General features: G+C 40.7%; 1 protein-coding gene across 1 annotated transcript in view; it reads right to left on the bottom strand.

The window, feature by feature from the left end:
* Nucleotides 1–24771, bottom strand: part of p4htmb (prolyl 4-hydroxylase, transmembrane b) — a 53858-nt gene that overhangs the window by 17531 nt on the left and 11556 nt on the right. The window contains exons 3-5 of the mRNA XM_052018777.1: nucleotides 11124–11314; nucleotides 10413–10509; nucleotides 3055–3217 (exon numbers count right to left, since the gene is read on the bottom strand). Coding sequence (XP_051874737.1) covers nucleotides 3055–3217; nucleotides 10413–10509; nucleotides 11124–11314 — 451 coding nt within the window. The remainder of the gene's footprint in view (nucleotides 1–3054; nucleotides 3218–10412; nucleotides 10510–11123; nucleotides 11315–24771) is intronic.

Below are 24771 nucleotides of genomic sequence, written 5' to 3' on the forward strand. Positions count from 1 at the left end.
CCTGGTGACCCTGCAGGTAAAGGAGATGGTGAATCCTGTTGGAGGGCTCCCTATGCAAATTGTTGAAGTCATTTGGCAGAATGGCCCTTTGCCAGAACTTTCAAACGAGCACCAAAACCTTGGTTGGCTCTTGTTGAGAAAGGTCCTCCCCATCAGATCCTTAACGTAGTGCTGTGGTACAGATGAGACTGCCATCCATCTCCTTCTGGACTATGTGGTTGCCAAGAAGGTCTGGACATGATGCAGTAGTCTTTGTCAAAGCTCATCCTGAGCAGATGCATATCACAGGACTGTGCTCTACGGGCTATTGCTAGGGACAAATACTGGGCAAACATTGATTATAGCTGGAAGATCATCAACTCTGTGAAAAATTCATTTGGTCTGCCCTCAACTTGCTCCCAGTGCAAGCAGCTGTGTGCAACTGAATGCTGCCAAATAGTGCATCCAAGGTTCAGGACGACACACAGAGGGATCCACTGAAGCTGGGTGCAGCCTCTGCAAAGGTTTATATGGAAAGGCCACAGAATGAGGTCCTCTACATATGGAAACAGAAGAGCTGGGCCCCATGTAATAACCTTTCAATCACTGATGGAATATTTGGGATGAAACATTGATCCTATGTTCATATATTGCATCTATTGTAAGCAAATGTAAAATCTTTGTAGCAGTGAATGAAGACAATGCAAAGTCTCATATTATATAACTTTATGTTTTATGAATTGAAGTATACTTTTAGGAAAAATCCAGTCCCCACCACCCCCACCATTCAATGTCAAGCCTCAGGACCACTCTCCTGCACTAACTCAAAAACACTTGATTTCAATGTTTAATATTTTCAAGTGCCAATGATAGTGAGAGACTATCATGGAGTTACTGGTGGCACTCACCGATAATACCTTTCTAGCTACTTGGTATATTTAAATAATTAAACACTTTCTTCAGGAAAAAATAACCTGATTCTGTTTGTGTGTCAAAGAAATTACCTGTAATCTTATAATGAGCCACAGTGCAAGCAAACAACGGATAATTACTTTGCATAACCATGGACTCCCTTTGAATGCATTTCCATTTACTTAATGCTTAATTCAATGTACTGTGACTTTTCCGTTCACACCCCATTATCAAATGGAGCTGCAGAGGTGTTTGCATTTGTAAAGTTCTGTAGAGCAAGCATAATATTAATCTCACCTTTGCTTTACAGACCATTTTTAATGGGAGGGCTTCTCTACTATATTACACTGTTCATTTAGAATGGATTTTGGAATACTAGCAGAAAGATATAAAGGATGACACAGAGACTACAAATGCTGGAATCTGGAGCAACAATTTGCTGGAGGAACTCAGCAGGTTGAGCAGCATCTGTGGGAGGAAAGAAGTTGTTGATGTTTCAGATCAGAAGCCTGCATAAGGACTAATATAAAGGTATATATGGCAGCAGTGAATCCTGCCCTCCTATGCGCTTCTGAGATCTGGACTACCTAGAGAACCTGGACTACCTAGAGAAGGCACCTCAAAGAAGGCAGCGCAAAGACACCCCCAATGTCATCTCAGTAAAATCCTTCCAAATTAACTGGAAGGATAAACAAACTAATGGCAGAGTTGCCCAGGCCAGTATACTCAGCCTTGATTCCCTAGGTACACTCAGCCAGCTCTATTGGGCAGACCACACTGTCTGTCATTCTGACACCAGACTCCCGAAACAGACACAAGCTCTGCCATGGAAACTGGTTGTCAGAGGAACAGAGGAAAAGGTTCAAAGATGTGTTCAAACTTTCCTTGAAAAAAAGTAACATCGTCATTTGACTCTTGGGAATCTCTGGCCCAGAACCTCTCAAAGGGAAGCAGCAGCATTTGGAATGGTATTGGGAACCTCATCCATGCAATGGAAACACACAAAAACCCTGCGTAAACAGTGGAAAGAGCGTGCCACAAACTATCCCCACCTGCCCCATCAGACACCTCCTGCCCCAGCTGTGGAAGAGTCTGCAGTTTCCTCACTCACCTCAAACTCAGAAAACTGGACTGAAAGCAGGTCACTCTCGATCCCAGGGACTGCTCAAGTTGAGAAGGAGGAAAAGAACCAACAGAAACCCTGAAGCACAAGAAAATGCCATTGCTGGGACTGGGACTGGTCTCCATGCAACATGCTGCAACTATGAGCCCTGAATCTCTACATTATGTTATTTATGGCTTTGGAATGTTATTATTCAATCAACTATTTATTGTTTATTAATCCAGCTAATGATTTTTGTTTAAAACATAAATATATTAATGTTATTTTTTGTAGTTTTAATAGTTTAATGCCTGAAATATTCAAAGACCCTGGCAGCTTCTGTCTGCCCTGACTGGAATTTCAGGGGCAGGGCTTCTCCAATGCAATGCAGGAGATACTGCCACAACACAAGCTTCATCACCAGTGTTTGGGACACCTTAGGCCAGCAACATAGGCACTGTGTCTCTGGGCCAGGCAAGCTCGCACTTGGTATAACCATGAGTAGTAATAGTCCTTGCCATCAAAGTCTGGCCAATTAACTTTCAGTATTCCTTTCTAGCCTTTGTTCAGAATTTAAAGAAAACATTAATCATCAGTTAATCACCTACCTTTGTAAACTTGGCTTGCTCTTTTGCCACTTGGAGCAAAAAGCAACAGAACCTCACCGATGTTAGATCCATACAGGACAGCAAAAGAAAAGCTGGAAGAGCAACACTAGTGGAACTCAATTTCATTCGTGCTAGCAGCATGCGAGATATGCACTTTTGATGTGGATTACTTCAGTTAAAGGCACAATCATGGCCTCACTGGTTGGACAACAGTACTTTGGTATAAACACTGCATTAGTGTGGGAACAATTTGAGCCAATTCAATGCTAAAATGAAAAACATTATACAGTAAACCATCAAAAAACACTGGAGTTGCACTCAGCCACCTGCTACTGACATTCTAGAAAAATAGCCAACTGCACTTCATTTCCTGGCTTACAAGTCACTTCAATATGAACAGTAGTCTTGGTAAACGCAACAGAACCTATAAAGGACTTTTAGTTTAAATCTCACCTATGCCGAATGGTTCTCAGGATCTGGTGTGCCCCTTCACCTTGGTACAGCCACGTGTGTTTACTGTTGCGAACCAACTCCGTCTTTTGCACGCCACGCTGTCGCAAATATGTTTGGAAAGCATTTGTGTTAAGTTGCTTAAACTCCTCCAGGCTCAGCAAACCTGAAACACAGAATCATTTTTAGTCCCTTTTATCTACTCCTCCCTGTTAAAGGCAGCCACTTATGCCAAGGTATAACTACATCGGTCAGTTGGGAACAGAAGAATATGCCATTTTGCCCCCTATTCTGTTCTACTGTTCAATTAGATCTGTACCTCAATTCTATCTGCCCCTTTATTCCATATCACTAACTAGCCTTAGCTAGCAAAAATCAACCAATCAAGAAAGGACTGGTATTGGTACAGACTTTTCACAATGTCAAGATATCCCAAAGCACTTTACAACCAATATTGCAATTCTGAATTATAGTCACAGTTGTATTGCAACAACCAATTTATGGACAACAAGGTCACACGACATCTGGATGCTGCTGGCATGGCCAGTATTTATTAGCTATCCCTAATTACCCTTAGAAGGTGGTGGCGAACCACCTTCTTGAACCACCACAGTCCTTCAGATGAAAGTGCTCACACAGTGCTTCAGGTAAATTGGTAAATTTCACCAACTTACTCAGACGGTGCTGTTAGGTTCCAGGATTTAGACCCAGTGAAGGAGTACCAGATAGTTCCAAGTCAGGATGATATGCAGCCTGCAGGTGGTGTGTTACCCTGGGCCTGTTACCTTTGTCCTTGATGAAGAAGGTTGCAGGTTTGAATGATGCTGTTGCAGTAGCCTTGGTAAGTAACTGCAGTGCATTTTGTAGATGCTACATATTGCAGCCACAGTAGATTGGTGGTTAAGGGGAAAGTATTGATTGAGATTTCAAATAGTTTCATGGGATTTTTATGACCATCTGAGAGGGTAGAGAGTGCCACAGTTTCACATGTTATCTGAGAGATTGCACTTCTTACACTTTCTTAGTAATGCACTGTTGTGTCTATTATATTGTCTAAGTTTCTGTAGTCTCAAAAGTCTTAAAGGACCATCAGCACTGCCCTTCCTGTCCTTCTTCAACTCCCTTGCCTCCCACACCCCCGCCCATACCTCTAACCCTTCATCTTCCCCTTTCAACCATTCTTTCTGTAAGGACAAGACAGCAAGCATGGAAAGTACACAGCAGCAAAGGGCATCAGAGTTGAGCTCAGTACAATTTACACAAATGCCTGTTCCGATAAGTTATTGCTAATCAGGGAACTTGGATATTTTACTATCTGCAGTTTAGGATGCAATGCGCTCTTCTGAACCAGACGACCAAAAATCAGACAGCCTTCTATATCCAATCCAATGGCTTGATGCCATTCATATCCTACAATTCCAAATCAAGGTGTGGAGTGAAGCAATAAAAAGCAGCTGAAAATTATAGTGTTAAGTTGCTCTTTTTTATAAAAAAAACCCTGAAAATGTTAGGGAGAGTGGATGATATGTTCAAAATTGAAAAGGGTTTGCAAAATCTCTCTGTAAACTGCAACATCTCCAAAAAAAAGAGATAATCAAAAGCTAATTATCTGTAACCCAGCAGGAAAGAAGTCACAGAAGAGGATTAGGGCAACGTGGCACTGGGATGTACGCCCTCCCTCCGTGAAAAGAAAAGTGGACACTCTAAATGTCACAATACATGCGGTGCCCCCTGTGGCTGTAAATCCCCATGGGGCCTTAAAGCTTAACATACACTGTCAATTCCTCCTAATACCTTATTTACATTAACCTCCCTGCATAACTATTCAGCTGGGATGAGTATGATTAACACTGAATAGGATACAGATATTCAAACTATGTTATGTGGTGAACCACTTGCAAGTATTGCCCCACTTGAACTAGGACACCCTGTCCTAACTTCCAAAAGTGCTATTCAAAGAAAAACTGCACAGAAAACATTTTTTGCTATAATGCGTTATAAAAGTAGGCCAACAAATATAGGAAAAGAAATAGAAATCTGTTCACATGTAGAACCAAATCTCATTGCCTCAACAGAATAGGCATTTCTTGAGGAGCTGTTGTTTGGGAACTTTTAGTTTAATTAAAATATCCTGATTCAGCACATGCTAAATACATTCATACTAAATCAAGAACTGGAAGATGCAAAGTAATCCTGCTGCTAAAGAGATTCTGACACAGACTCTGGGACCAGGCTAATGTCATTCCTGGTTAACGATGAAAGTTAAATAAAATTCCTCACTATCCTTCCATTTTCAGTGAGGATTATGATCAAAGGAAATAATGGTAAAGAAATATTCGAAAGGAATGTATGAAAGTCAATTATCTGTATTTGAAGACTATTTCCAGAACCGCTCGAATTTCATTTCCGCTATGATTCACTGCCTTAAATGGATCGCAGCTTCCTCTTGCATATCCAATTCAATACGTTTTTGAACCCCATCATGAAGTAAAATTCCCTCTGTAAACTGTCTGATCATGAATCCTGCCTGAAATGCTAACTTGGGTTTCCCTTTCATATTCTTCTGTTCCAAAATCTTCCCAAGACATTATTCCAAATTTTCAGTTTTCTCTTTAGTTTTAGCGAGGACAGAGACCAAAGAGTAGATCACATGCTTATGGCCATTGTTTGTAATGTGAAATAAATACTATACATCATAATATGGGCACATCATTAGTGTTTTATAAGGTTAGCTCAAAAATTATGATGTATCAATGAATGGATGCCACATAAAAATGGAAAACTGAAAAAAATCAAAAGGAAAACACTGAATGTTTGAAAATCTGAAATAAGAACGTAATTAGGAGCAGGGGTTGGCAACCTGGCTCCACCATTTATGACACATCTTCTACCCCAGTGCCATATTCCTACACTGTTCCCACATCCCTCTGTTTCCAAAATATCCAGGAATGAAAACAGTCAGAGAAAATCAAAATGTACTGGAAACTGAAAACATCAGTCCAAATTGCATGAAAGGATTCCATCTCGACAAGATGCAGTGTTACTTGCACTGGTAGCTGTTAATCTGGAGGATAAAATGATAAACTATAAATAGCTGGCAATAATTGCAATACAAAGACTGATGTGGGAAAAGTGTGGGCGAGAATGTTTCGAACGAAGGCAACAGAATGAATGCAACTTCCTGAGTGGCTGTTTACATCTAAGCTCATAGGCAATCACTTCAGAACTATTTTCTTCACTGAATAACTGAAATAGGAAATTTGCAAAGCAGCTGTGTTTAGTTGACAAAAGTGTCATTCTCAGTAATAGCAATGCAGAAACACCAGGATCCATTGTGGCCCTATTCAATCATGCCCCTTCAGAGTCCTCAACCGCAATTAGTGAGCGGAAATGACAGAATCAATTTATGAATCTATTTTTCTGCAGGGCCCAGGCAGTATGATAATTTCCTGAAGCTTGGTTGCACACAAGTGTGTAGCAATGGCTCAAAATCAAATGGATTAAATATAATATAGTTAAACTGTAAAAGTGTTCACTCTAATCTAAACCAAAATATTAATGATTTCATTTTGATCAGATGTGTAACAACGCACAGCATGTCTTCCTATAATGGAACATCTATTTTTCAACCTTCCCCTCAGTCTCCCTTGCTCATACTCAATCTTCACCCTTCCCTCTCCTCTAATATGATCTAATTTGCAATGAAAGTCCTTAATTTTTCATTGGGAATATGGTAACATAATGGATTTGTCACTTGACTGGTAATCCAGGGGTCTGAGCTAACACTTTGAGAGTTGAGTTTCAATCTGGAACTGGCAGCTGAGGAATTTAAATTTAGTTATTCTGGAATGAAAAGTTAAAATCAGAAATGGTGACTGTAGAATCACCAGATGATCTTAAAAAAAACAGCTCATTTACCAATTCATCATCCTTATCCAGTATGGGCTATTTGGAACTTTAAACATACACAAATTACACAGTTATTGCAGAAGAGGAGGCCATTTGATCCATCACATTTGTGCCAGTTGAAAAAGAACTAGCTGACCCTATCCCATCTTTCATCACTAGGTCCAGAGCCCTGCAGGTCACGGCTCCTCATATCTCCGAATTTCAGTCATAGAGTAATACAGCACAAAAACAGGCCCTTCAGCTAACTTATCCATGCTGGCCAAAACGGCCATCTAAACTACTCCCATCTGCCCATATTTGGCCCATGTCCCTCAATGTAATGTGGGTTTCTGCCATACTACCCTTTCAGACAGCGACCTTCAGACCCTCACCACCCTGCTGGGTGAAAGACTTTTTTTTCTCAACCCCGCTAATCCTTCTACAGATACATGCCCCCTGCTTTTTGACCTCTTTTTCTAGGTCCTACATATTTACTCTTTCTGGGCCCCCCTTAAATTTTATACTCCTCAATTAATTCTCCTCTTCATCTCCTGTGCCAAAGAAAACAACTCTATATTATCCAATCTTTCTTTGTGGTTACAGTTTATCAGTCCTTGCAACATCTATGTGAATCTCCTCTGCACTCTCTCCAGTACAATCACATCTTCTCTGTAGTGTGGTAACTAGATATGTATGCACTATTAAACTGTGGGCTCACTGGTGTTGTATAAAGTTCTGATATATCCTTCTTGCTCTTAGATTCTGTGCCTTGGCTACTAAGGGAAAGTATCCCATATGTCTTTTTAACCATCCTATTGACTTGTTCTGCTTTCTTTAAGGATCTGTAAACGCGCACTGTGGATATGTGTTCCTTCACACTATTCACTGCTCTTCCATTTACTGTATATTCCCTTGCCTTGTTGCACCTACTCAAATGTATTATTTCTGGATTAAATTTGTGATTTTTCTGCTCGATTTACCAAATTATCTATATTTTCCTGCAGTCTAAATTTGCACAATTCAAGGGGCAATTGGAGATGGGTAACTGCCAATGATGTCCACATCCTCTGAGAAAAGAATAGGAAAGTTACTTAGGGTGACATGGACAAAGTTGGCAAGGCCACATTTAATGCTCACAGTGAGAATGTAGTGCTTGTTTGCACAACTTATGTCTTTTATCACAAAACAATTAACCCAGAGCAGGTGGGTGTGTCAGGCTCCCTTCTTACAAGGAGAATAGCAAACTAATTGAGTTGGCACAACAGGTTAACCACTAACATGGTTGTTTTGCAACTGAACAGATTTATTGAATTTAATAATTTGCCATGGTTGAATTTAACTCACAATTTCAAGGTTGTTTGTTTAGTATTTTAATCATGATAATGTTATGTTCACTAGTGGTTGGTCATTATTGATGCCTAAGTCTAGATGGAAAGGCCATTTATATGCCAAGGGTTCACATTCATGTACAAGTTCCAGTAAAGATGAGCTTCCTGAGCTTCTTGTTCTTCTCTTGAAACTGGTTGGGTGCATTGAGACCAATTGAAATCAGCAGAATCCAGCTACCCAGACTGAGGATGTTTAGTCTGTGATTTTCAGCTGTGTCCTGGCTAAGCCTGCTGAAGTGACAGATATCCTAATGGATAGCATGCAAAAATTCAGTGGAGCAGAGTTCCTCACAACCCGGTCTGCACTATTTTAGGACTATCTGTCATAATCTTACCTGATGAAATCACCCATTTTTAATGCACATGTAAAAACTGGCAACAACTGTACAATTTCATGGAATCAGTGATCAAAATAACTCTTTGCAATTCAAGAGCTCGTCTGGATACTTATTAGATGCTGTGGGAGTCTCTGCCTTCACCATCCCCCTGGGCCGTGTGCACCAGATTCCAACCACCCTCTGGAAGGAAACAATCTTCTTCAGATCCCCTGTAAACCTCCTGCCCCTTAAACTTATGCCCTCCAGTTTTAGTCACCTCTGCTATGGGGGTAAGTTAAGATTTCTACCATCTACGCTATCTATGCCCCAATCCAGGGCATGGAGGTCTCCAGTCATTCACATGATGTGGACACCACTCTAATGGCAGCATTTATTGTCCATCCCTGATTGCCTGTGATCTGAGAGGCCAGTTAAGAGTTAACTACAGTGGTGAATCTGGAGTCGTGTGTGGGCCAGACTGGGTCAGGACAGCAGATTTCCTTTGTTGAAGGGTATCAGTGACCCAGGTGGGTTTTTACAACAATCATAATTACTGTTACAGAGGGCAGGGTTTCCTTCAAATTCCACAGTCACTTAATTCGTTCAATTTATGTTCCCAGCTGTCATTGTGGACTGGCTTCTGTCTCTGAATCATTATAGAACATCGAACATTACAGGAACAGGCCCACAATGTTGTGCCCACTTATTAAACTAATGACAGCTAATCCCTTCTGCCTGCACATGGTCCATATCCCTCCATTCTCTGTATATTTATGTGCCTATCTAAGAGCCTCTTAAACACCACTATCGTATCTGCCTCCACCACCACCCCAGGCAGCACATTCCAGACACCCACCACTCTGTGTAAAAAAAAACCTGCACCACACATCTCCTTTGAACTTACCCCCCTTTCACCTTAAATGCCAGGACTCGGGCAGAAAGAGGCCATTCAGCCCTATCAGTCTGTGCTAGTGGACATTCTCCTCAGGTGACCCTCCAACACCTTTCAGTAAACCTGTCCAAGCAGTGGGTAATGTGGCATTGCAGGAAGGATAAGGCAGTGACTTCAAGATTCAAGGCCCCACACCAGTTTGCAAGCATATGGTGCCATTAAACTTGTCAAACATTCCAAAATGTAGTGTAGCAGTTAGTGTAATGCCATTACAGCGCCAGCCACTGTCTGTAAGGAGTTTGCACGTTTTCCCCGTGTCTGCGTGGGTCTCCTCCAGGTGCCCAGGCCTCCTCCCATATCCCAAAGATGCACAAGTTAGTAAGTTGCGGGCATGCTGTGTTGGCGCCGGAAGCGTGGCGACACTTGCGGGCTGCCCCCAGAACACTCAACGCAAAAGATGCATTTCACTGTGTGTTTCGATGTACATGTGACTAATAAATAAATATCTTAAAACACTTCCTAGAACACTTCCAAACTACAAAACTATTCAACACAGTCTATGATTGGCTTCTGATTTTAGATTTTGCTCATAAAGGCTGTCCTGAGTAACAAACAGGTTTCGTTTTCACAGATGTCCTTAAGTTAATGGTATCCATAAGTCGGAAAATACACAAAAATCACTTGATATGGTCACACCTTACAAAAATTCTCTCCAATTGTTTCTTCTATTACTTAAGTCTTCGCCTTCTTGTAACCCATCCTCCTCCAAGTAAGAACAATGTCTTCTTACGTACTTAATGAAAACTCTGCATCATTTTGAATAACATTAAACCTCCCCTTCATATTCACTCTTCCACCTGTGTAAGGGTCTCTCACCATTCCCATCAGGGTCCGCCTTAAGTCCTGTGTAGATCTCTCGAATATTTTCAGGAGTAATCCAGACCCCATCACCAAAACGTGTATGAGTCAAAACCTGTCATTAAAAAATAAAACCTTTATTCAAAGACAAATCTTTAACATGTTGTTCAATACTAAATAATTGCACTTTCTGGAAAGATAAACAGGATGGGATTACTGTGGTAAGGAAACACAACATTTTCTGACCATAATATCTGAAATTATTATATAATATTTCCCAATAGTCTGATGACTTCTTTTCCGTAGCCAGCAAATATCAGAACCAATTCACACAATAAAACTGGCTTCATTTCCCCTTGTACTACCTCAATGCACTGATTTGAAGAAATGATCTGTATGGATGGCATGCAAAAAAAGTTTTTCACTGTACCTCGGTACATGTGACAATAATAAACCAATTTACCAATTTACTTTTCCAGAATGCTACCCAAATACTTTGTTCTGATTTTCTCTTCCTTCATGTCTCCCTTTTGCCCTCACTCTCAAGAGTAGAGTTCTATGTGATCATCAGCACATGAAGAAAGCAGTGCACTTTCACATAGTATAGAAAACTCTATATGGAGGCAATGAAAATCAAAAATCAACCTGATGAATAGGAAGTGTGGCAATACTTTTTTTAATCATAAGAACCACAATTCCCAGAAAATGCTTTTATGCAATACAATGTACCTCTTTCATCTGTAGCTGTCCATCTTGATTGTAGTCAAGTAGATTGAAGATTTCCTCCTTGCTAATGTCCATCTCGTCAATGGCTTCCTGCTGAAGGTCAGATGGCATAATCTGGCTTTCTTGAAGTCCCTTTAATTTTGCTAGGTGGATAACCAGTTTACATTCTTCCTCTGAAAGGAAGTTTGCAATCTCTGAGGGAAACAAATAAGTAAAAAATAAATAACTTCTATGATTCAATAATCCAACCTTACAATATGCAAAACAAAGAGCAAACAACACCTATGCTCAATCATTCATCAAGGTCTTCAGCTCAAATCCTACTTCAGACACTTCAGCCATCATCTAAGTGGATGCTCCAATGCAATATTGAGCAAGCTGCAGCAATGACTGCACTTGACTGTGAAACACTTTGGCAATGTCTGAAGTTATGAAAAGTGATATATTAAATGCAAATTCTTTGTATTCTATTTTATTTTTATAGAATGCTAATTTCCTTACATTTTTACAGCTATTTACCAGCACTCACATTTTTAGGGAACAGTGTAATAGCTCAACTGGTAGCAGTCTCTCCTCAGTCACTCCAGAGACACAGAAATCTGGGCTGACACTGTAGTGCAATTCTGAGGAAAAGCTGCACAGAAAGAGGCTCTGGTTTTTGAATCAAGTTCAAGTTCAAGTTATACTTTATACTGTAAAAACACATGGAGGAATGAAATGTCGTTTCCCCCAGACTCACACAACAGAGGACATACATAGAACAGAGAACATACAATAAACGCAGACAGAAAAATTGTGCAAGCACAAATAGTGCAAAAAATGGTATATACAGGGTAAAAAATTAGCGCAAGGTTAGTGCAAAACCAAATTGGACAAAGAAATTGCAGAACTCAGTGCATTGCACTAAGTGTACAACATGTTCAGCAGCGGCCAAAGTTCTCATATGCCATTGTGCAAACCAGGACTTTTAACACGGCATTTGTCTGAGACTGCCTCCAGGGTATTCAGGAGCCTGACAGAATCACACATCATATCAGGGACCCATTCCAACTTCTCAAACAGATAAAAGTTTGCAAGGCACTATTTTCAAGAAGAGCAGGATTGTTATCCCTTATCCTGACCAATACTTATCCCTCGATTAACATCACCAAAATAAATTCAATGAAAACCTTTATATTGCTTTTCGTGGGAGTTTGTCTTGCATAACTTGACCATGTAATTTCCTACATTACAACTGAGACTATATTTCAAAGGGAATTCATTACAAGTAGTGCTTTGCAGATGACCTTAGAAATGTATTAAATAAATGCCTTTTTGCATTAGATTTCACATGGTCTGTATTCTTCCACTCTCTCAGCTGTTTCCCATTGTGCATATTGTTTCTGTGATTCCCGCTCTGAAACCATCATCTTTCCAAAATGTGTAACTTCACAATTATTCCCATTATAAAGGACACACCATCTGTTTGCCATTTCAGTTAACATGTGCTTATCTTCACAAAGTTTTATACCATCCCCATTAATGTTTACCGATGTTCCTATTTGTGATGTCAGCAAATTTTGGGAATGTCTCCCTTATACTCGAATCAAAATCACCTACACGCTGAATAAAACTGAACCACACTATGAATCATGGGGTGCCTCACTTAAAGCCCTGACTAGACTGTGGTAGGATCACTTGGCAAACTGCACCAAATTACTGTGACTGTGCAAACTACTCATTTCCTGTCTGTTCACTGATTTCGTATTGATACCATTATATTCTCTCTGGTACCACATGCAGCAATTTTCTGAACCAGATTCAGAAATTGCGTACTTCAGAGACAGCTACTGTCCTACAACCATCAAGTTCTTGAATTGACTTCCACAACCCTAACTCGACCTCAGCAACAGAACTACCTTACACCACCTCTTGGACTTGTTTCTGATTGATTTAAACTAAATTACACTGGTTTATTATTGTCACATGTACCGAGGTACAGTGAAAAATTTTGTTTGGCATTTCATCACATTAGTGCATTGAAGTATTGCAAGGGGAAACAATAATAGAATGCAGAATAAAGTGTTACAGTTACAGGGAAAGTGCAGTGCAGGCAGACAATAAGGTGCAAGGCCATAATGAAGTAGATTGTGAGGTCAAGTCCATCCTTATCGTACTAGGAGACCATTCAATAGTCTTATAGCATCAGGATAGAAGCCGTCCTTCAGCCTGGTGGTACACGCTTTCAGGCTTTTGTATCTTCTGCCGATGGGAGGAGGGAGAAGAGAAAATGTCCAGAGTGGGGTCTTTGATTATGTTGGCTGCTTTGCCAAGGCAGCCAGAAGCATAGACATTGTTTTGCAAAGTATTTTCTTCACTGTCTTGTACAATTTATGTTCTGTGTGTTGTCTGAATCTAACTGCCTGTGATGCTACTGCAAGCAAGTTTTTCACTGTACCTGTACCTCACTGTAGTGCTGCACATGACAATAAACTTTACTTGATAGTTGATGCTTGCAAGACAATGCTACAAAAACTGACATCCAGCATACAGTATCGAGGGGAACTCAGCGAAAGAAAGCAATTCAGAGTGCTGACAGCGCAGAACTGATAAAACGACTCCGTGCCAGAGAACTCCGCATCTTCATTCTATTTTTTTTTAATGGAAAGCTTACTTTCCATATTTTTTAAAAATTAGAATGAATATGCGGAGGAGTCATCTTCAGAATTCTAACCGGAATTATCATTTCCAGAATGTTCAATAGTCGAACAGCGGGGAAGAGTTCAATTACTGTCGTCATAACATTAAAATGACTGAAGAGAGTTTTTTCCCCACTGTCGTGTTTTAAAAAAAAACTTGGCACAACTCGGTCTGGTTAGAAAGCGGGATCTGCGCTTTCCGGAACAAATCTTGAGCTTCCGTGGAGAAGAACAAAACGCACCAGCACATTGTGTTAATCAACGATCACAAATAATCTATCATTACAGAAAGAGAATTGTACCACAACCAAGCGTTGTTCAAATTAAGCTGGCCTACATTTTTAATTGGAATTCGTCTCATTCGTCAATATTTGACCATGGAGTGCGCCATTTTTTTTAAGCATGGGTATCTGTTTTGCTTCAACAGCAAAAGACTTTTTGTTATGAACTCATTTTCCTGTTCTTTAAATTCAGCCTCCATCCAGACGATGATATTCAAAACAATGTTAAATTCCCGGAGGATTGAGCTCGTTTTATAGAAAACATTAGTTTTATTGTCAAAACACATTCAATAGCAACACAGCGATTTGAGTAAAGGCAAAAGAGGTTCAACGCTTTAAGTATTGAACAAAATACTCCTGGGTATTGGCGTCCACGAAAGAGCCATGACTCTATTCCAATAGAACGGGTCTGCAATGGGAATATATGGTTACCCTTTATTAAGTTTTAATCTGATGAGATTTATAATAGTTACGGGAAATCCAATTTACAGAATCCAAATTATTTGCAGAAAGTTAAACATATACTTTAGCATATTTTGAAGCCTAATTTATGACCATTAATGAAGTGTCAAAATAACTACTGGAGTCAATTTGCATCGAGAAAGTACCAAAAAAAAAGACGTTTCAAATTCTCCAAGGCAAGTTATTTTAGCTGGACGTTATGTTAATATAATTTACTAAAACAACAATGTTTTCGCTAATTGCAGAATTGATAAAATCACCCAGAAAAACGTTAATTGCTGAATTGATAAATTCCCCCAGGAAAAAATGCATCTGTGACCGTACTGAAATCTTTAATAAACTGTAATTTGTTAATACGTATAAACGTTTAATTTTCTGCGGTGCTGTCACATCTTCGACCTGCTTCTGAATACATCCGACTACAGCCGGCACATCACCAAATGTCCGTCTTTCAAAATTCTGAAAGAGACCAATGTTGTCAAAAGTGACACGTTGGTTGAAAAAGAGCCCCGAGCAGAAAGTGAGATGAATGGGTTTACCCAGAAAAGCTGCAACACTGTAACTATGATCAGATTAACCCGAACGTGTTATTTGTGTGATTCGCTCCCCAAAATAAACAAGTACTCCTAACACAGATCCCGAGATGTAACATTTCACTCCCGAATAATTATCGGGAAGTGTGTGGAGGTAGAACAGTCATCGGTTGCTCCCGAATGATGAATAAAACCGAGTTAATAATTGGAAACCGTGTACAATGGCTGCCCCACCTGCTCCCATTAAGGTTACCTGCTGCTCCCAGCTTGTCTCCGCCACTGAAAACGCCAAACAATTGGTAAATAGAACTATGGCATTGTCCTTCTTCGACCTAATGAGCAGGGATTAGGCAGAGAACCTCTCCTATAAATGGCCCGAGCACAGTTCAGAACACTTGGCCAGAATACCCAGATCTGTCTGGCTGCTGTCCCTTTGGTTTCGCCCAAGACTCAGAAAGCCGAGGTGTCTTCGCCATGGACAGCAAGCTGCGGAGCTCGTCGTTGATGGTGACCTCGCTGCTGTTCGTGACTTCTCACGGGTTGTTTGTTAACCTGGGCGCCTCCACCCGATGTTTGCCCATACCCAAGGCAATGGCCCTGTGCTACGACATTGGCTATTCGGAGATGAGGATCCCCAACATCCTGGAGCATGAAACGATGGCCGAAGCGATCCAGCAGTCGTCCAGCTGGTTACCCTTACTGGCCAGAGAATGTCACCCAGATGCCAGGATCTTCCTTTGTTCTCTTATCGCGCCCGTGTGCCTGGACAGGTAAGGAGCGTTGAAGCGACTGACTATTAGCCCCTTTTGATGGTTGGACTTCGACAGACAGCCTTGTGCAACCGCCTGGTACAGTCAAAACACACCGAAATCAAATGTCATCAAATAATAGCTGGAAACAGGCAGATGAAATGTTTTGAGTCCTGTCCGGCCTTAAAATGTCACCATGACCAAGTTTACTACAGGGTAAGAGTAAATATTTAAACTAATAGTTGGTGAAACTTGCATGGCTTTGGATTTGAAACATGCATGGGTTTGGATTCAAAATGACAAACAGTTAAGATTAGTTCAATGCGTTACTCTAAGCAAAGATTCACGGCATCACATAAACAATTACTCCTTTTCTTATTGTAGGCGTTGAACGTTAAGGAAATGGATGGCAGATGCAGTCTAATGTGGATAAATGTGAGATTATCCACTGGTGACAAAAACAATAAAGACAGATTATTTATCTGAACGGACATAGACTGGGAAAGGGAGATGAGTGTCTTTGTGCACCAGCTGTAGGTGCGGTGGGTGGTTAGAGGGCAAATGGTATGTTGTCTTCATAGCCAGAGGATTTGAGCACAAGAGCAGAGGGATGTCCTGCTGAAATTATACAGGGCCTTGGTGAGACCACATTTTGACTATTGTGTGTTTGTTTAACAGTTTTTTTAAAATGTATTTAAAAGCAAGGATGTACTGCTGAAGCTTTAAAAGGCATTGGTCAGACTGCCCTTGGAATATTGAGCAATTTTGGGCCCCATATCTAAGGAAAGATGTGCTGGCCCTGGAAAGGGTCCAGATGAGGTTCACGAGAATGATCCCGGGATTGAAAGACTTAATGTGTGAGGAGTGTTTGATGTCTCTGGGCCTGTACTCGATGGAGTTCAGAAGGATCTCAGTGAAAAGCACCAGATACAGAAAGGCCTGGATAGTGTGGACATAGAAAGGATGCTTCCATTAGTAGGAGAGTCTATCATCTGAGGGCACAGCCTCAGAATAAAGGGATGAACCTTCAAAATTGAAATGAGGAGGAATTTCTTCAGCTGGAGGGTGGTGAATCTTGTGGAATTCAGTGCCACAGAGGGCTGTGGAGGCCAAGTCACTGGGTGTATTGAAGGCAGAGATTGATAGGTTCTCGATTGGGGTTAAGGGTTACAGGGATAATGGGGTTGAAAAATAATCAGCCATGATTGAATGGCAGAGCAGACTCGATGGGTCGAATGGCCTATTTCTGCTCCTATATCTGTGTGCAGTTCTGAATACCCTTATCAAGAAAGGATGTGTTTCCTATGGAGGGAATATAGAGAAAGGTCACCAGACTGATTTCTGGAATGGCAGGACTGATGTATGAAGAGAGATTGGGTTGATTAGGCTTAAATTCTTAGAGTTTAGAATATTGAGAGGGTATTTCATCAAACCTACAAAATTCCAACAGGACTGGACAGACTAAATGCAGGCTCCTGATGGTGTCAAGTTCAGGACCAAGGGTCACAGTTTGAAAGGTAAGCAGAGGACAGACGAGCAGAAGTTTATTCACCCAGAGAGTGGTGAACCTGCAGAATTCTCTGCCATTGGAAGCAGCTGAAGCCAAATCATTAAATATATTCAAGGAGTTAGGTACTGTTCTTCGGGCTAAAGGGATCAAGAGAGATATGAGGAGAAAGCAAGATCAGGGTACAGAATCTGCATCATCAGCCATGATCATACTGAATAGTGGGGCAGGTTCAAACAACCAGATGGCTGACTCCTGCTCCTAACTTCTATGTTTCTATGGAATAATCACATTTAGCAACAATTTTTCAGTTACGGAGAGAGATATAGCATGGAAACAGGCCCTTCAGCTCACTGAGTCCATGCTGAGCATAAACCACCCGTTTACACTAATCATACATTAATTCCATTCTCCCTATATTCTATCAGCTCCCCCCAGATTCTACGATTCACCTACACACTAGGGGTAATTTGCAGTGGCCAATTAACCAACCGATCCGCACGTCTTTGAGATCTGGGAGGAAACTGCACCCGGAGGAAACCCACATGGTCACAGGACATGCAGACTCCACACAGAGAGCACCCGAGATCAGACCCTGGTGCTGAGAGGCAGTGGGTCTGCAAGTTGCACCACTGTTCCGCCAAATTATGCAACTGACAATTCCCAACTGGTTTTTAAGCATTTGCAGAATAGGTACTTCTGGAAATTTTTTTCTCACTTCCTCAATATCCCTACTCCAATCAAATCTGTGGTACTTCATCCTCACACAACTGCCAGTAACCCGAGCTAGCTCAGCGCCAACTCACCAGGGGCTCATTAGTAAACTTGATTTTTATAAATGTATTTTAGTGTCTACAACACACTTAACCTCATTGATCCCTGTAACAGGAGTTGCACTTATACAGCTTGTTCAATGGTTACATGGTTTTTATGCTGCCAGATGCGTCAATTGCATTACCCTGAATATTTGACCTACTTCTTTGCTTTGACTGATCATTGATTTGTTCTGGCAAAGTCAATATGACCATGGCCTTTCAGTCTAAGCATCTGCCCGGCATAAATATTTGACATGAAGCTCTGGGTCAAAAGAGTTTCTTCTTACAAGGTTCAATATCAAGTTTCATTGATTAGCTGCTGAGTTTGGAACATGTTACTAAGTTAAAGGTGACATATGAAAGCAAGTAGTTATTGCTGCAAAAAGGAAATCTTCAGAAAGCTAAACCCACCCCTCTTGGGTTCACAATGGGGTCTATTGGAGTTTAATTCAGCTTCACCAATCACTCCCAATTTCCATTCAGGCTGAATGGGATGGTGTATCTTTATGCTAAGACTGTCCATCACATTGAACACTGAGCTTAATACAAAAATAGTTGTCATAACAATGCTCACTTGTATCTCCTCCACTGAAAACCTAACCCATTTCCATGGTTGGGCTCTCTCCACAACTCCTCAAATAAAATGCTGACCATATGTTCTCAAGTCCGCACAGAATACCTATTTGACCAATGATCTTGTACATCCCCTATCGGCACCTTTCACCTTATGCCTTTGCCAGATCCCCACTTTCCACTTTGCATCAAAGACCAAACGTAGCCATTCCATCCTGTTTTTGGAACTCTTTTCCAAGATCACAATGCTTCACCATCCCTCTTCTTCTTCAAGCCACGTTAAAGATAAGAACCTTGCCAATAATACCCACTGGTAAGCCAAGTGAAATACCTTGAAATACTTGTTAAGAATTTTATTTGAAATAGGGTTAATAAGAAATCCAGTGTTGTCAAGAGTGACACTGTTTTGTTATGTCATGGGTATCAGTGCTGTGGAATTTACCCGGTATGCAATGCTATCCTGTATCAACCATACAGAGTTCTGATAAAAGGTCATTGAGCTGAAACATGGTGTATTTCTCTCTCTACTGATGCTTCCCAACATGCTAAGCATTTTATATTTTCTTTTCAAGTTGTAATACAGGGATAAACAGCTTTGGGGTTGGTTCTAATTTTTATTATAAAGTCCAAGCTGGGTGCATCTTTAGTGTGAGTCCTTCGGGATCAAGGATGCCTTGCTTCCACTCCAGTTCTGTGGTGGCTGATGAGGTTCAAGTGCATTCCTCAGAGTTGGGGGCTGATGATGGTTAATAGGGCAGACAGGTGGGTTGCTTGGGAGGTGGTACACTCCATCTGTAATTTACACAGGCCTTCTGTGTGCTACTGATTCAATGCCATCCTGAATGCTCCTTCTCCATTTCCTGCAGTCATAGCCATTTCTCCAAGGAGGTTTTGAGAACAAATCTTTTCCTCTGTCCATTTCGTAATCTCCTGCCATTGCGGGGCTCATAAGAGAGTGTCTGTTTCAGGAGTCTGGTGTCAGGCAAGCAACTGAGATAGCCTGTGACTAGAGCTGACTGAGTGCAATTAGGGCCTCTCTGCTAGGGTTGTTGGCCTGGGAGAGAGCACTGACATTGGCTGGTTTTTGCAGAAGGTAGAGGCTGTGTTGGTTTCTATCCAGTGCTTTGACAAGATCTTTATTAGTCACATGTACGTCGAAACACACAGTGAAATACATCTTCGTACGTAGTGATTTGGGGGCAGCCCGCAAGTGTCGCCACGCTGCTGGCGCCAACATAGCGTGCCCACAACTTCCTAACCCTTTGGAATGTGGGAGGAAACCGGAGCACCCGGAGGAAACCCACGCAGACACGGGGAGAACGTACAAACAGGCAGTGGCCGGATTTGAACCCGGTGCCTGTTGCAGGTAATCCATATCCCAGAAATGTACAATGGGGTAGGGATTATTGTTGCCCAGTGGACCCCAAACATTGTGCCAGGCTTGAACTTCAAACACTCTTTTCCTCAGATGGCTAATATGCTGCCACAATGAAGGTGATGGTGAATTTCATCATCCATATCCGCCTTCCTCGAAAGAAGACTCCCAAGATATGGGAAACAGTCCACATTTTCCAGGGTCTCATCACTGATCTTTGTTGATGGAAGGACGTATTGCTAGAGGGTGTTTGTTGTACAGATGTTAAGTACAAGGCCCATTCTCCCTCATGCTTCAGTGAATTTATCAATGATGACTTGCAACCCAACCTCCAAAAAAGTGCTTATCCAAGCGTTGGCTGTATATTTCAGCTTGATAATTGCAAGTCAGCTCCAAGAGAAATGCAGGAAGCAATATCAGTCACTACACATGGCCCCATTTTGACCTCTCAAAAGCTTTTGACTCTATCAATTAAGAGGAATATAACATTAAAATGAAAAACAAACAATGCAGTAAACAACGTGTTGCTGCTGCTAATGAAATTTCAAAAGTGATGAATAAAAATATAGTACAAGCTTTTATTCTTTCAAGCAAAAGATTGCAATGTAGTGTTCACCAAGGCCATGACTGCATTAACATGGGGTTTATTGGTTGCATCATAATGAAAGTAAGAGTACTGAAACATTACCTAAGTTTGATTAGAGTAGTACTAAGAAAAAACTCCTCTGTGAAAATGAATTTAATGACCTGCTGATAATGAAAACAGAACATACAGCTTTTGCAACATCCTAAGAGAGATAATAAAAGGTCAGTAACACTGTAAAACAAAGGTGATTCACTCTTATTTTATAAGGAAACTTTATTTCATGTTTAATTCCCGTACGATGAAATGTGATTTTCCCTGTGTTGAAAGGAAGATATATGACCCAGAAATTAAAGCTTGTGACTATGTACTTAATTTACCCAGTGTTGGATCACACAGTATTGCATTCCAGTTAAATTCCACAACATCAACATAAAACAATATAAGGTTGCTTACTAACAGCAGGTAGTGCTGCATCCTTACAACTCTAGCAACCCAGGTTCAATCCTGACCTCGGGTGTTGTCCATGTGGAGGCTGTATGTTCTTTCTGTCACCTTCTGGGTTCCCTTTGATTGCTCCCGTTTCCACCTGCATCCAATGAGTGTCGGTTAGTAGGTTAACTGGCCACTCAGAATTCTCCCTGGTGAAAGTGAGTTGCAGGAATTGATTTGCATGCAAGAGAGAAAAGGTTACAGGGAAATAAGTGGGGCAATCAGATTGCTCTCGGCTGGCATCAACGATGGGCTGAATGTCCATCTACGTTGTAAGTAAATACAGAATATGAAATACTATTTCAAATAAAATGTTTATGCTTGTGTGTATTAAGCAGTATAATGTACGAAGGGTCAGGGAAGAAGCAATTGTGCACGCTTAACTGCCCCAACATTGGCATTTGAAGGAAGAGAATTTACAGGGAAAGAGTAATGCAGCAAATAATTCATCTTCACTTTATTTCTTTTTGCACCTTTAAGGTTTATATTCCCTTGCCACAGCCTCTGTGTAGCCGTGAGGAACAGCTGTGCCCCCATAATGGCCTGTTATGGCTACCCCTGGCCAGAAATGTTGAATTGCGATAGGTTCCCCATTGACCATGGCATGTGCATATCCTTGATCAGCAACAAGACAGCATCTCACAGGAGTAAGTAGTCTTGATTGAACCGTGGATTTCAATTAATGGTATATTGTAGAGAGAAAAAACACACACAACATATTCAAATCAGGCTTTGCTCCTTTTCCAGCTAAAACCATTAAAACATTTGAAGCCAGTGTCAAGAACTTTGTTATAGTTAAGATAAGGAAACTTAAGATATCAGAAGAATCATACAGCCTGATCATTTGGAAGGAGTGGATAGCATGTAATCGCTAATCACAAATTGGTAGAGTATCCGTTCCTGTTTGCCAGCTTGGCAAGTCTAAAAGTCAAAAGGAAAACAAGTTTCTCTAGGCTACTCGACTTACTTTCAGCATAAGGATTTAAAGGCAAAGCCAACAAAGAGCTTAAAGGAAAAAACAATAGTATCTTCTGCGAAGCTAGGGATATATCAGGTTTAAATTATTGTGGAGCTTGGTATCTGTGCTGCCTGCATCTAATTATAAATCTACATTTCAACCCACTATACAGCAATTCCCCAAGCAAGTTGTCGAGATTGTGAATTGGAAGAAACTACTTCATCAAAAGAAATACTCAATACTTTTTGCTCACATGATTTTGGTAAGTGCAGTTCAGGAAAATAATGAAAGTCGCTTCTTAACCCAAAATATTTTATCAGAGATATTTTTGCAGCTTTGTGAGGCAAAAATGGTGTTTGCAGAATTTAAGAACATAAGAAATAGGAGCAGGAGTAGGCCTATGGCTCCTCAAACCTGCTCCACCATTCAATAAGGACAAGGTTGATCTTACCCTAACTTCTACCTGGCTTGCCTGTTCCCTATAACTCTTGGCTCTCCTACAGTACAGAAATCTGTCTACCCCACCTAGAAACCATTCAATGACTCAACCTCCTTAACCCTCTGAGTTAGAGAATTCCAAAGATGCATAAGCAAAGAAGAAATTCTTTTTCATCTCTATATTAAATGGGCAGTCCCCAATTCTGAACCTGCTCCCTAGTTCTGGATTCCTCAAAGAGGGGACACATCATTTCAGTATCTGCCCTGTCAAGCCCTCTCTGAATCTCTTATGTTTCAATAAGCCCATCACTATTCTTCTAAACGCTGAGTACAGGGAACTCTTCTTTTGACTGAATTGGCTAAACTAGTGATGAAAGTGAGGCAACATGGATGGCAGAGCAAATTGGATCTCTAGATACTGAGAGTCTTCAGCTGTCTACCTAGATTTTCAATAGATGAAATTGTGTTTCAGTAGAGTAAGAGTTAATGGTAATCAATAAACAAGTCACCAGCTGTTCTACCAGATAGACAGCTACTTAAGTGGCTTGCCCAGACATTTCTTGCACATTTAAAGCACAGGAGAGCATCTGGGTCATCATACTACAGCAATTCAAATTAATCCCCTTATGCAATCAATAGCGGTTTCCTTTATTTCAAATATTAAATAAAGAACACTGGTCTTTGCCACCACTACTATCCCCAACAAAGTATTCCGTGTTCCATGGGAGAGGAATTCATCCTTGGTTGCTACTAATATGCAAATGCGAGGGTATCAGCCACTGGTTGTACCCACTTCCTGACATTCAGTTCCACAGAAATCAAAGCCAAATGTCGCAAAGAAACCGCGGTTAATGGTCGATGTTCTCACACACATTTAGTGTCAGTAACCAATGATTAACTTCTCTCCCCAAGTCTGCATTATAAAAATCTTTCTGCTGCTTCCCCCAGTATCCTGGCCAATGCTTATCCATCAACGAACACAAAGAAATTTTGATCATTATCCCATTACTGTTTCCAGGACTTTGCATACCTAAAATGGGTGCCCCATTTCTTGCATTACTGAAGTGATCACACTTCCTTCTCTGGGAAGTGTTTTGGACATTTTTAATTTGTGAAAGGTGCTACAAAAATAGAAGGCTTTCTTGTCATTCTTGAACAGTAATTGAATGTGGTAGGATCCGAGTTTTGTGTTTTGTTGCACGTCTTAATTGTAAATTCCCTGCAAACCCCTTTTACCATTATTAGTTATACATTACACAGCAATTGTGCTTACTCTATAATACAGCAAGGTTCTTTACTTGGGGTTGGTTTTTGTTTGTGACTGATTACACTGGAAACTTATCCAAAGTACTATTTTATCTTCCACAGCTGTGAAAATTAGAATCTCAAAGAGAAACACAAGTTTCTCCCGGATCTCAGATTTTGAACTGGACAGCAAGTTTGAGGTCTTCAAACATGGGCCCCTCCTCAAGACAGAGATTCATCCCAAGCTTCAACACTGGCTTGACTTGGATGCCACTTGTGTCCAGAACATGACACAAGGCAGGCACGCGGGAACTTTTATGATTGTAGGCAGAATCCAAAATGGAAAAATTGTAGTGAATAAGGTGTACTTATGGCAAAAGCGTGACAAAAATCTCATGCTTGCTGTCAGAAAATGGAAGCATTACAGGTGCCGTTCACAATATTAAAATTGACATTTATATATTTGTTAATATATTTAGATGAGTGTAAAGATCCTTATAAAATAAAATACTTTATCTTTTCCAGTGCCAATGTCTATTCTTAACAGCAAACTCAAATCAGGAGTCAGATATTTAGAAGTGAACCAAACTGTGATCCCCATGAATAGTAGTAAATTTCTACACAGGCACCACATAGTCAAGCCAAATATAATATTACTTCCTCTATTGTACAGTTCCTGTCAAAATCTTGCATTTTTGCAGCAGAGAGACTAGGGCAACCATACGTCAAAAGAGATAAAGATAAACTTAAACAAATATTTGGCTAAATTGTTTGTGTTAAATTACAGTTACTATTTTGTCTTAACAAATATGATGCAAATACATTGGTGCCATTCAAATTATCCTTAAGATTAACATTTTATGATTTGTTTATTATCATTTCTTTCAAGGTACAGTTGACTGAACAGCTTTTTTCTGTGATGCCTGATTCTAATACAGAGTTTCCGGACCTCTAAACTGATT

This window comes from Pristis pectinata, chromosome 6 (genome assembly GCF_009764475.1).
Source record: "Pristis pectinata isolate sPriPec2 chromosome 6, sPriPec2.1.pri, whole genome shotgun sequence".
In the NCBI taxonomy this organism is placed as follows: Eukaryota; Metazoa; Chordata; class Chondrichthyes; order Rhinopristiformes; family Pristidae; genus Pristis; species Pristis pectinata.